The sequence below is a fragment of the Falco cherrug genome, chromosome 11 (genome assembly GCF_023634085.1).
Source record: "Falco cherrug isolate bFalChe1 chromosome 11, bFalChe1.pri, whole genome shotgun sequence".
In the NCBI taxonomy this organism is placed as follows: Eukaryota; Metazoa; Chordata; class Aves; order Falconiformes; family Falconidae; genus Falco; species Falco cherrug.
The window spans coordinates 31,140,179-31,153,989 of record NC_073707.1 but is presented as its reverse complement, the minus strand read 5'-3'; the positions used below and the strand labels follow the sequence as shown (position 1 = coordinate 31,153,989).

General features: G+C 40.8%; 1 protein-coding gene across 1 annotated transcript; it reads right to left on the bottom strand.

Moving 5' to 3' along the window:
- Nucleotides 1–615: 615 nt before the first annotated feature.
- On the bottom strand, nt 616–10,255 carry NMD3 (NMD3 ribosome export adaptor). The gene is made up of 15 exons (XM_055723774.1): nt 10,154–10,255; nt 9,734–9,868; nt 9,191–9,287; nt 8,087–8,167; nt 7,556–7,684; nt 6,928–7,018; nt 6,674–6,752; nt 6,271–6,367; nt 5,890–6,007; nt 5,082–5,227; nt 4,304–4,416; nt 3,562–3,634; nt 2,948–3,054; nt 1,902–1,972; nt 616–1,478 (listed from the first exon to the last, which is right to left on the bottom strand). Exons 1-15 carry the CDS (start codon nt 10,195–10,197, stop codon nt 1,345–1,347), a joined length of 1,515 nt encoding a protein of 504 aa, XP_055579749.1. The 5' UTR covers nt 10,198–10,255; the 3' UTR covers nt 616–1,344.
- Between the last annotated feature and the right edge of the window lie 3,556 nt (nt 10,256–13,811).

Below are 13,811 nucleotides of genomic sequence, written 5' to 3'. Positions count from 1 at the left end.
AGTGAAAATCTGACATTTAAAAGCAAAAATTTCATTCACGTGGCAGGGGGCTGTACTCTGAGAAGTCCTTGATTATTTCTTAACTTTTGAGTCCCTGAAAAGCTGTGAAGTGTGGTGAAATAGAGAAAGGTGCTTCCAACACCTCCTCAGCTGATACTACAGGGGAAAAGTGTTATTTTCAGCCATGTGTATTTCTCTTAAAAGTGGTGACAACTACATCAAGCGTTCTCATTTGAGCTACACCCATCCTTGGTAAGAGGACTCAATACTACCCTGTTTGACAAATCCCACACATTTTTTTTTCACCTTCACATTGATAGTATTTTCCTCCTTTACACATGCCAGTTATTTCAGAAGATTTCTTTCTGAAGTTACAAAGATGCAGTTGCACGACGACTCTTGCTACACTATGCTTCCACATGTACAGTTAAATCAAATGTATACCCACATATACTCTTAGTAAAATTTCTTTTGAACCACCTTTGTGCAGTAAAGTGAATTAAACCCAAATGAATGAAAGTATGCAATGTCCTACTACACCACTCATGTCCTCTTTGGGCCTCTGGCAGAGCGAAATTTGATTTTAAAGTTAACTAAAAAATGATGGACCAAAAATATCTGTATAGTTTTTTAATAGTTCATACCTGATATATTAATTAGACATTGTGCATATTGTTTAATCCACAGATACAGGCATGGGTACAGTACAGTATTCATTACACTGAACAGAAGTTTCCAATCTTTCTGATCAAGAGCTGCATCTTCAATCAATTTACAGGGAAGTTCTTTTTGTGTATGCAGCATGTATATATGGAGTTCCCTTACCAAAGGATCCGAAGGTACACTCTTGATCTTCCCCAAAACAGTTCTATGGAATAATCTAGCAATATCATAAAAGGCTTCAAAGCATTCTGCCAGAATGATTAAGATGGGAAAAAAACCTTCCCATGTGAAGAAATGAAGCAATAAACAGTAGGTAGGTAGTCTACCTACAAATCTAGCAAACTAGAATAAAATCTCTCCCTCTAGGCATCCTTCCTTATCAGCTGTCTTCAGTGCAAGACAATGATTATTCTGGATGGATAACCCTGAAGTTGCAAGGAGAGCGCACTTGGGGACAGGAGGGACTGTGGAACTTACGTTGCAATGCTTACACCAGAAATTTAATTCCCAGTTCTCTAGAAGATTATATATAAAATATTTATCCAGGACCATTATTTAGGGGTGTAGTGGTAGTTATCACATGATTTTTCATATATATGTGATCAGTTTGTAATGTTGACTTATGTTTTGCATACTTTTTCCTCACCAAGGGAGTATTTATTACTGACTAATGCACTATTCTTATTCTGTCATCATATTTGCTCCCTCCCCACCAGTGGCATCCTCAGAAATATGGAGATCCTCTAGCATTTCAGCCAGACTGATTCGCGGAGGACCATCATCATCTGTGTCGCTCTCCACTGGAATATCTGCATCTAAAAACACGTACGAAAAAACAGCTAAGCAAAGGAAAAATAACCCCAAACCCGAACCAACCCCAAGGAAGGAAGGGGAAAAAAAACCCCCCAACACCCAGAACAACCAACAAACCATAAAACAGCAAACCAACAATCCCAAATGCCCCCATAGAAGACCCTGAATTATGCATCAAATCCTTCACCCAGCAGAGGTTTTGGGTGTGGGAGAAAATACGCTTCTCTCGTGCAACAGGCAAACAAACAAAACCCATCTACATCCATTCAGTGCATGGGAAATGCATTGAATACCTGAAGCTATCATGTCACACTGTTATAGGCGTGAGTAGTTCAAAGAATACAAATACACAACTTTAGGAAAAATATTTCAGTCAAATAGTCATGATTTAGTTACATGCAATTAAATTATTAAAAAGTCCTTACTTCTATAAATGTTGACATTCTTCCTTATGGCTTCATCTTCTTCGAGATCTTCAAGGAAGTCCTGGTATTGTCTGTAAAAGACGATTAATACATTTACTCACTTTTCCTTCGGATTTAAGCAGATTTATAAAACAAAATAAAATGAAATAAACAAAGCCCCAAGGAATAACTGCAATCTGCAGTCCTTCAGAGGTGCCTTCTGATAGCACTCCTACATTTCCAACTCATTCTTTCTGCCCTTTTTTTTTATTATCACCTATTAGTTTCCAAATAATTTAACTTGCCTGTCCTCATTTAACTCTAATTGCCTAATTTTTTCTACTCAATTGCATGTTATTTACAATCTGCTGTTGCTGTTACCAGCTTTGTCACTGAACAAACCAGCATATTTTCACATAAGTGTTCCTTTAGCTAGACAGACACCAACTGTAAGCTGCAGACATACTTCCAGTATTACTCACTTGTCTCATTGTTTATGCTTTTCTTAGGAAAAACATAAAACCAATTTTTTTTATTTTGCAACAGTAATTTTTTTTATTTTTTGCATTATAAATTTGCAACTGAAAACCCTGCAGTATCATCTTTCAGATTTCAGGATTTAGTCTGTTTCCCCTGGCCTGCTGTCCTCAGCATCCACGTTCCCTGAAAACTTAGCTGTCAAGATAGGATCAGCTTAGGTCAGGCTTAAAGCACTTTCTGAACTAGGGAAGGGGGAAAAAATGCAGGGAGATACTGCTCTTCCAAGAGCACTGATAGCAACCTGTCCTACGAGCCAGCATCATGCTCAAACAGAACCAGCATTTGCTTGTGCCCCCTTAACAATCAGCACATCAACTTAGGTGTTACACTGCATTTATGCTCAGCAAAAACCAAGAACTATTATTTCTAGACTTGGCACAGTATCCTCCTTAAGCAAAAACCAAGAACTATTATTTCTAGACTTGGCACAGTATCCTCCTTAAGCAAAAACCAAGAACTATTATTTCTAGACTTGGCACAGTATCCTCCTTAGAAGGGACTTAAAAGCTTCACGGCAGATACTGAACCTTTCATCGTCTGTATCCGTGCCTTCTCTGTCCCTTTCTAGCTCTTTCAGCTTCCAGTTTCTGCGACGCTGGCGTTTGGTACGGTCATAGCTCTTCTTTATTAATACCTACAGTGAAAAACAGTATGTATTTACACAAATATACCTTCTAATGCAACTGATGACACTCTTTTGAAAACCCCAAACACCTCCCAAGTCTAGACTTGGGCAACTGTAAATTCAGCTGAACAAATGGTAGTCAGTCTGGCGCTCCAAAGTTATTATAGAATTCACGTAGCATTTGTCAATTCAGAAGTTTCAAAACACTTCAGATTACATCCTGAAGAGGCATGCACACACTGAGGCGTAATACAGTTTTCACCACACAGCACGCAGTGATTTGAACAAAACCAACAAAGAGTAAGGGAAGTTAAAGTAAATGTGCTATTTAACCACCACTCAAAAATTTAAAGTGAGAGAATAATTCTCAACATTAGATGCTATTCAAGTTTCAATATTAATATCCCCTCTTCCTTTAGGCACCATGGAACTAGTGAGTAGTCATTATAAAATCGTATTTCCTAATACCTCTGAGTAATGCAGAGAACTTCGTACAGAGAAAGAAAATAGTCTTACCACATCAGGAATATTGTGTGGGTTCATCTTATTGGCAAACTCATCATTTAAGTTGCAGTTCGCCAAGTCGAATCTAAAATGAAAATAGGTATTTTATCCCTTTCATGTAAGCCTACAAAACTGAACTCATGTCACATGTTTGTATTAAAGACACCATAGTGTAAGTTACAGATCTGATGAAAGAGAAGTATTTCCAAGTAACATACACAGAAATAAATCTACATCAATATGCAGCTGTCATAACTATGAACAACTCTTAGAAGCTGCTGTTACCAAATTCTGTTCAGCAGCACTCCCCAGCCTCCTGAACCCAAACAGCAATACCCACTGAGGTTCTGTTGGGCTCACCACAGCTCCAATAACATTCATGTTTAAGCCTGATTGAGACTCCCCTAATTTGCCTTATCTTACAAAAATTTCACAGTAGTCACTGCTGTATACAAGTCACTATCAATCTCCCATCTATTTGTGTCTAAACTGTTACTCCAGTCTCCACTCTAAAGTCAATACTTCATCTCTCTTATTACTAACAGCCCTCTTCACAAGATGACTTCTGCTAAAAATTTCCTGTATTAGGACCTTCTCTTCATGGCCAAGATCAAAGATTCTATCCCTTTTGCCAATTTCATCTAGAAACCAGAACAGTTCAAAACCTTCTTGATAATATTTAAGGCTGTAGAGAATCCAAAGAACCCAGTCATTAAATAATGATTTAATAAAAAAACCAAGAAACAGAACAGACCCCAAGACAAGGTCACCAGGATTCAGAATGTGCCCCAAGTGAGTACAGCAGAAATACTGACGATCTGTATTCAGCTCCGAGGTTTTCTGTACCCAGGCTTCAGCCAGTGTGTGCTTGAGGAATGAAAAATAAAACACTCTTGTAATCAAACACTGCTTAACTTGCTGCACTATTAGAACATGTGTGCTGCTATATTACTGTTTTAAATTACATTTCTAATTAAACTTGTATTTCTACATGAAGCATCTGGTGTTATTGCTTGCTACTCCTCATTTCTCACCTTTACAAAAGCAAATGGACATGTCAACCACCTTCCACAGTAATTCCACGAAGGCTGCTTCTGTAACTAGACACCTTTTGGTGTCTTTTTTTTTTTAACTATTTAACTTTCAACCACATAGAACTTTTGATTGAAAAGAAAATATTTGGCACCAATTCATTAACTCTGATTAAAAAGAAATGCTTCTATACGTCAATAAAAAGAATTACTAATTGAAGAGTGGCAAAGCCAATATAAAATAATTTTAATAATGATAGTAACAAGTAAAGTTCTCTTCAACAGGAAAGAATTTCTGGAAATGGAATTCACATAACGCCTGTGCAATCTCCAAACCCTGAGGAGAGTTTTTACCAGTGCCAAGACACAGAGAATGATACATCTGACTTTGCAAGGTGTAATGATTCAAAACAGAAGTTCAGCTGAGCAGCAGAGGGAGCGGAAGGCCCAAAACCTTGAATCAGACTGAACTCTTATGTTGAATCAAAAAGGAGCTCTTACCTTGTTTGATCTCGCCCCTGCCCCTGCCCCTCTTTTCTTTTCTTGAACCCTATTGATATCCACAACGATAAATTCCTCCAGTTGTCTGGGGTGGAACAGGCTGTTGAAAGGGTGGCGCCAGTAGGTATTGCCATCAATTTCAGCAACTGGGAAAAAACCCATACACCAACACAGGCAATTAAAAGAACAGAATTTCTTGTGAAGAAATTAAACGGAAAAGGAATCATTAGCTAAAATTAAGGCAACTGCCAAAAGCATTTTGTTCAATTTGTTACTGTAACACAAGTATTTAGGACATGACCCATATTGCAAACTCATGCTGTGAGAGTTGATCTGTGACAGCCAAATCTTGTATCATGTGTCTGAAGCACAGACCTTTTTATTCACAAGAACAGTTTTCCTGGATGGATCCTTATCAGAGGTATTTTGCTGGTAAAGCTTACCAGCATATACCAATCACTGTACAGTGCTTCTGGTCTCTAAGTGGCTAGAATCACAACCCAGAGAAAAAAAAAAAAAAAAAAAAGATACCATGTAATTTTAGAAGGACATACCTGACAAATGCAAGTGCCTAGCAGAGACCTAGAACATCCAGAACTTAACACTGAGCCCACACATTTTGCCTAGGACACTAAGGGAATCAAGCTTAGAGCGCTACGTCTTAGTTCACTATTAAATTTCCAAGCGATTGTACAAATAAATTTACAATATTAAGGTCTAAAAATACAAGGTTTCATGAAAACAGAAAAGTTATGCCAGCAGAAAAAACAAGATGCTGCCGTAGTGCAGAAAAGAACCCATAACTTACTCTGCAGAGTGCTAGGATCGATGAGGTGAATGGTACTTGTTACTCTAATGCACACACAGATCTGGCTCATGTTACCAAGACTTTGTGCCAGTTTTGGTGACAGACATACAACATTGTCCTGCAAACGAACAGAAAATAATTTACTCACATGCTTAATTTTTACTCATATCTTCCGAGAAATCTGAAATAAGATTTTTAAACTTTGTATTTTCAGTTCTCCACCCAGTATTTCCTCAAGACAGCTGCTATCTGCATTTTCCATGCTTCGTGGTGAGTAGACCCCTCCCCATCCCAAATACACAATAAATAAGGCCTCCATCACCAAAACCAAACTCTACCCACTTCACACAACACCCTGAAGATGAAATAGAGAGAAACTACCTTGCAAATTGGAACAATTTCCACAGAGAAAGTGCTTTTGTAATTGTAGACATTACTATGAATATCATGTGACATCAAACGTTGGGATGATTTTGATCTACAAAACATTAGAAAAGAGCCTTCAGGCAGCAATGAGGACAGGAGAAAATCAGTACAAAGTACAGCAATGAAAGTATATAGCTATGTACTGCAAATACAAAAATTAAGGAAACAGAAAAATCCATGAGAGTTAGTTTTACAATGGCCAAGTGGAAAACACGGGACTTCTGTAGAAGGGATTTAGTCTGTTTTAACTAGAATCAAGTTCCTTATACTTTCACTTTTGAAAATTTTGAAAAATAGAAGAGAAAAGACATTTCCAAAAGCTTTTGAGAACTCAAGGAAATAAATGTAAATGACATACCTACATGGCACTATACACTGAAGAAAGTCTACCATCTTCTGGGCCTGTTGCTTTGAAGAATAATAAAAATCCAGGCCATCTTAAAGAGAAAAGAAAGCTGGATGAACATATCTTTTTCAAGTACTGTGATTTTTTTCAAAATATGCCAAGTAATCTGCTGCTTATCTGTACATAGCTACTAGCACACACATGTTCTTCCAATACAAAACAGGCCAGTCTATTCCACCTCGAGACTAACAAGCCACCTCACTTACCGTGGATTTCTTTGATGCGAAGTGTATTTTGATGAAGCCTGTGTTTTAAAATCAGCTGTTCCAAATAGTAGAAAGTCTTCTTGTGCAGAGTCTAAAACCCAAACAAAGATAAAATTATCAAGGTTATTTAAGAACCATCTAATGCAAATGCAGGATCTCTGAAGAATAAACATTTACATGAAGAGATCACCTAGAGAAGGAACAGTCCAAAGCGTGTTCCAAGAAACAAAGATTTCAGAGATGTGCTCTATTTATACCAAATTATTTAACACTTCCATTTCTCACTTCTGTGCAGCTGGTTGCTAGAGATACTATCTTCTTTAAAGAAGATTTAAATACTTATAAACAATCTGTCCCACTGTTTCTAACACTACCTTAAAATACAGAAGGACATTCAGCAATTCACACACGATGCTCCTGCCAGCCATCACTTAAAAAAGCATACACTAATACTGGACAGCAGAGAGTTTTCCTAAACTAAGATCAGCTAAAAAAACCACAGCCTTGAAAACAAAATGTATCACTGTGGCAGTGTGCAAGCATGAGTACATCTTCTGAGAAAATCAGAAAAGAATCCAGTATTTGTCTGCCCGATTGTTCTGCCATGAACGAATGAAATTGCCTCTACCTTTTGTCTGACTTGCACTACAGCTTTCCAGTAATCCTTAGCTTCAATCCTATGACAGTCTTCACACATTTGAGGCTGAACTATATATTCCACCACAAATATCTGCTGAAGAACTGCTCCATTTATCACCTGCAAAACAAAAGTTTAAAAGGTTTCTTTGTTAGTCCTAGACAGTTAGTCCAAGACAGAAAGCTAGTTTACCACAGCATTCTGAAATAACTTCCGTACTATACTAAAACTATGTGACAGACAGCTATATTTGGGTCACAAATAGTAGCAGTATTTTCCCAGCTTTACTGGAACAGCTGATAACCTGTTTCAAACCGTGAGTAATGGCACTTCAATGACAAAATCCAGGCAGGATGAAATCAAGTTTTCTTTCATAATAGGCCAGTAAACACATGCTGGATTTTACCAAAGAGAAACACTTACCTAAAATGTAATAATAACAATAAAAAAATTAAATAAAATCATACTGTTTGCCATAAAAACTTTTGAAAAACCACATGCAGAAAACCATATGCCAGTTACCTCCTTCTGAACAGTTAGTTTCAGCTTCAGCCTCTTAGAATGGGGTTCAGTCCAAATAAACCCTGCATCAATCAACCGGACCTGCCAGTGGGAAAGAACAAGAACTCAGCTGCTGCCAGTAGTTGTACTAGTAACGTGTTAAGGACATGCAGCTAGCTCTAACTACCACAAAGCACAAGCTTCTGGTATAGTTCACAGTTCCTCAACCAAGTGAAGAAGTAAATAACCTTAATTAAAAACGTATGCATCAGTATACCAAACCAAATTAATAATGCTTGGTTAGAACACAGAGTCTGATCTACCTAAAATAATGACAATGCAACCTCAGACTGTCACACTAGAGTAACTGAAAACACTATTCAACAGTATCACCGTATGCCATGTAGTGATGAATTTGAATAGAATGGTTTCCTCAGGACTTAAAAGCCTGTTTAACCTCTAAAACTAAGAGCATGCAACAGAAGGTATTTCGTATATTTAAGCATTAAGCCAATAGTAAGAAGCTCAATAAGGCAATCTAATTCCAACTGTGATGCCTGTGGTAGAAAAACAATTTTTTTTTACCTAAAACGCTATCTCACATTTTTTCCTCTGGTAAGATTCTGAAACTAAGAGATACTTTATTCAGCTTAGAACATGTGACTTCCATATATAGAGCTCTGCAACCCTCTTTCATACTGTCATAAACCAGTAAGAACAAGTATTATATAAAAAAAAAAATCAAAATGTATAAAAAGAAAACTGTAAAATTAAGGTGCATTAAAAACATGTTAGCTTCCTTTGGTTAATTATGCTCAACTCCCATCCATACAGTAACAGCTGTGCAGTACACTCTATGCTTTGAAGTCACAGAATTGCACTGCAAGGGCCTCCTCAGTATGCCTGGAAATTTTTGTTCGAGCCTGTCCTTACTGAATCCTCCAAAATTCTAGTACAGAGTGATCCGAGATCTGATTGTCATTCTCTGTGTTTAATATAAATCAGTAGATAAGCTCTGCACTGGTACAAACAGCTGCTCCAGAAGAACTGAACTGTGTAAGTTAGCTGGCCTTTATGTGATGCCAACAGATATGCTATGAAATACCACCAGGACTGGCTACTCACCTTGCTCAGTGAAGCTTTGAGTTTTTTAAGACACAAAGCAAGAAGCTCCCTTGATTCCAAGGTACACTGAATCCAGGTTCCTGGTGGCTGAAGGTACCTGTGACACAGGAAGCATTTTACAGCACGTTAAAGCCGCTTCAGCAAATTACACCAGTCAGAAGATGAGCAGTTATTCCCCAAGTTTCTAATACCAAGCAAGGGGCAACAATTCTTGCCTCCCTCAGCATTCGGATCCATACATTCCAAGTGCAGTCACGCTTCTACTGCTCTCCTTTGAAATTTGCCTGTTTGTTTTTTTTTTTTTTTTAACTTTTAAGTGCCGTAAACTCACTCATTAAAATCTTCCAGACCCTACACACCAAAACCTTTCTACTGCCACAACAAAAAACCCCGGCGAAGGCGCTGAGGAGAGGCCCGCGGAGAGCAGGCGCGGCCCGGGGCCCACCGGGCTGCCCCGCTTCCCGCCGCCCCTCTGCGGGGGCCCGACGCGGGGGCGGGGGGGTGCCGGTGCCGGGGCTGGGCAGGGGGGTCCCGGCCGCCCACCTTTCGCACTGCCTGCAGAAGTGGAGGGTGCCCTGCTTGGGGATGCCCTCGGTGATGTCCACCTGCGCCCGCAGGCAGCCCACGCACATGTTGGCCGGGTTGGGCGGGATGGGCACGCCGCACTGGCAGCAGAGGCTGGAAGAGAAGGGAGGGAAAGTCAGTCACAAATCCCGCCCGCGGAGACCGAAAGCTGCGGGAAGCCCCGGTGGCGACCGAAGGTACGCGTACGCTTTTTAATTTCAGTTTTAAGAAAAGCGGTAGCTCAGGAGAGTCGCGTGTGCATGTGTGTGTGTGCGCGCCTCCCCTCCCTCCCCCCGCCGCGGCGGTGTATGCCCGCCCGGCCGCCTGCCCCCGCAGCAACACGGAGGGCGGCCCACCAGCACCCCGCCGCCCCGGGGCCCAACCGCCGGGACCGCTTACATGTTGCCGTGAGCGGGGGCCGCCGGCCCCGGGAGGTACTCCATGGCGGCGGCACGGCCCGCTTTCCGGGCGGCAGAGGAAGGGGCGGGGGCGGCGGCGCCGGGCGGGACAGGGCGGCCGCAAGATGGCGGCCCCGGCTGCGGGCGGGATGCGGCCCGTGCTGGCCCGTCGCGCCGTAACCAAAGCTTGAAACATTAATTCATTTTTCTTTAAAAGTCGTGCGATTTGAGCCACCCGCCTCCCTCCCCCGCTGCTGTTGTTGCAGCAAATGTTGGGAGTACGGGACAGCCTCGGCGGCTTCTTGTATTCTTCCCATGGCCGATAGATATATGCCCTGATTTATTATTATTATTTTTTTTCTTCATGGAAATGTGCTGCATCATTTATTAGCGTGGGGACTAACTGGAGAGGTATTGCACATCCGCAGATCCCGCTGAAATGGGGGTGAACTGGTGTGGTCAGCAATACCTGAGGGGTGGCCCTTTTCAACTAATTAATTCTTACAGGTTGCTGCTAATTTATCTTCAAGAAACACTTGCTTCGAAGCAGTTTTATCATTGTTTCAACCTACGTGTCGATTATGGCTGAGCATCTCCAAATACTTCTTTAAGCGCATTGTAAAAAGAATTTGCAACTTTGGTGGAAAGAGTAAGGACGGGGATGCTTGTCATTAACTTTTTATTACTTTCATTACTGATTTTGAAAAAAACTATTATCGTTTGCTTCAGAATTGACTAGCTACCTTTTGCATCTGCTAGCAGCTTCTCATCACTTTGTGGAAATGGGTAAACCCAAAGTTCCTGAGCTTCTCCCCTTGTTTAGCCTTCCTGTGTCTGAGCAACGAGATCACTTTTCTTTGGAGAAGATACAGATTATAGATTATATACAATAGGTTGTATGATGGTGCAGGTGCTTGTAAATGAAGAAACACACAGCTACTCCAGCTGGAGATTCAGTGTTGATTTGAAATCGTTATCAGGCATGGATGAGTAAGAGTCCTCATCTTGCCACTGATCTATAAAGGATCAGACCATGATAATTATTAGATACCTTTAATTCACTGTTAGGCTGTGAGACTGGCCCCTGGCCGCTGCGAGTTTCTGAAGGAAGGATGCAGTTTCCAGGGTAGAATAACAGGACGGTACTGTAACTGATGGCGATAATTTACTGACCTTTTTTCAGAAGTTCTTAGCGAAGCCTTTTTGGATTTTGAGACAATTTAAAGTAATATTTTACAAAATAATAAATAATCAAGAGTTCACTTTCCAGACAGGTGCTTGTCTTCCAGTACAAAAAAAGACTCGATAAACTGGAATGGGTTCAGCAGCAGTCACTGCGGTGGTCAGGGCTGGAGCACTTTCCCCCCGGGGTGGGAGCAGAGGGACCAGGGCTGGTTCAGGCTGGAGAAGAGATGGCTTTGAGGGAACCTAAGAGGGGCCACCCTGACCCATGAGGAGGTCATGGAGGAGAAGAAGCCAGGTTCTTCCCAGTGGTGCATGGTGGGTGGATGAGAGGCAACAGGTGTCAGTTGAAACAGGAAAGATTCAGAGTGGTTTGAAGAAAAACTTCCCTATGAGGACAGTCAGGAGCTGGAGCATGTTGTCTATGGAGTTGTGCAGTGTCTGTCCTTGGAGGGTGTCAAGTCTAAGCTGGTTATAACACCAAGCAACCTGCTGTGGCTTCATATTTGACCCTGCTTCGAACAGGAGCTTGAGGACTACAAACCTCCTGAAGTCCCTTCCAGCCTGCCTGATTCAAAACAATTAATTCCTGTCTTTTCAAGGTATAAGTTAAAGCTTAAATACCAAATATCCAAGCCTGGCACCAAGTAAGCAGCAACAAGTTTCTCCTCTCTGCTCCACCCATCTACCTTCTCTGAAGGATCGATCGTTCCTTCCCCTTCAGAAAGAGGCTTTGAGTTTCCCCAGGGGAGAACAGCAGGACAACAAATACCTTACTTCCACAGACTATTGCTAATACAGCTTACCTGCAAAGCTAAAAAAACCTTTATGGTGAGATTGTTGCCAACTACACTGTTGTAATTCACTAATGAAGAGTTGTGTAATACTTTGGTTTAGGAGAAGGTGTTGGTACAATCTGTTTGGGTTAGATTCCATTCATGGTGTACAATAACTAACCATTCCCTTTAGAAAAGAGGAACTGTCATTATGTTATGTTTGTGGGTCAGCGTCTGTTTTCTGCAGGTTTATAGTTAGGATGGAGAAGAGTAGAGCTGAATTGCATCAACACATCGTGTGTGGCTTATTTAATGCAGTAATAACCTGATGGAAAGGAAGAGTTGTTTTGATTGCTTTAAAGTTGCTTTGGGGACTGAAAATCACAGGCTGTCGAGCTGTCTGACTTGTTTTTTCTTCTTTGGCACATTTTGCTTTGATGGGCTGCTTGTGTTCACAGACTGTTACCCCTGTTCCTTTGAAATTAAGTTTCTTTGCAGACCTCCCTGGACTCTTACTGTAGACTATATTAACAATAAGAAAGGAAAAAGAAAAAAAAAAAAAAAAAAAGTGTTCCCCTGCACTGAAGTTTCATTTCTATACTCTTCAGAACCCCTGCTGCACAGTGGGTATTATAGAGTTTTTACTTTCAAGCCCTGATGAATCACTCAATCTCACTCAATCTTTGGTGTCTTTGATTTATGAAATAATACACTTCCTGTGAATTCCAGGCTGTCACTTGGCAAGTCTCACATTGCAAGGGGGGTAGGACAAAGCCTGCCATTAATGGGAGCCCAATCTTCTGTGAAGTTGCTGGGAGGAGAATTTGATCCTAATAATACTTTAAGTGTTTCCACTGCAGATATATTTTCAACTGCAGTTTTCTCTGCTTTATTTTGGTGCTAATATGTAGAGGAGTTATAGAGGACTGTATGAAAAATTTATTTGTAAAAAGGTTGTAGTGATTGTTAAAAACATAAGGTATGAAATGTTGAAAAAAAAAAAGAAGGGGGAATTGTGGAAGAATGAAGCTGGGTTAATTATCATTGGTAATATGCAGCTGTGGGCTGGCTTTAGGGGTGCTGGGTTGGCTGATGTAGATAAGGTGCAGCTGTGGCTGGTTCTGTTAAGAGGTTGGGCAGCTGAGGAAGAGATAGGACGAAGAAGCAGAAAGAGAACATACGCCCTGGAAGAGGAGAGACTAGGAGAAGGCAGCAGAGGGGCTGGCATGAAGAGTGTGTTGGTATGTGATTGTAAAAGACCTTGTTGTAGCTGGCTAGTTTGGAGAGTGCTGCGACACTAATATACTAAACACTACCTTAGCTTAAGGCATGGCCACCGTCTACTGCCGGTTAGTATCAGAGCCACGTTCTTTGTAGTCATCAAGGTCCTTTGTATTGCTTTTGTAAGCTCTTGTTGCCCTCTGACTTCCACCCATCCAAGTAAAATTTGTTTCAAACTGTCAAAATATTGCTATAGTCTTAGCAGTGCTTCTGAAAGATTTTACATTTTTGTACACAATTAACAAAATAAAAAGCAGACTGCAGAATTCCCTGAGCACTTTAACAAGGGTAGGTCTGGATGTCAGAATTTACTATGTGGACTTTGGCCATGGGATGTGGGCTGAAAGATTTCACCATCTCTTCCTAGTGAGGATCTAGTATTCAAAGAAAAGCCGGTATTACTGTAGTTGTTGAGATGGT

What these genes read in the sequence shown, in the direction of transcription:
- NMD3 (XM_055723774.1), bottom strand. Translation starts at nt 10,197, where the DNA reads ATGGAGTACCTCCCGGGGCCGGCGGCCCCCGCTCACGGCAACAT. An exon ending in CAGGGGCGAGATCAAACAAG is followed by an intron (nt 4,417 to 5,081) that starts GTAAGAGCTCCT and finishes TCATTCCTCAAG; the next exon opens with CACACACTGGCTGAAGCCTG. An exon ending in GAATGTCAACATTTATAGAA is followed by an intron (nt 1,479 to 1,901) that starts GTAAGGACTTTT and finishes ACGTGTTTTTAG; the next exon opens with ATGCAGATATTCCAGTGGAG.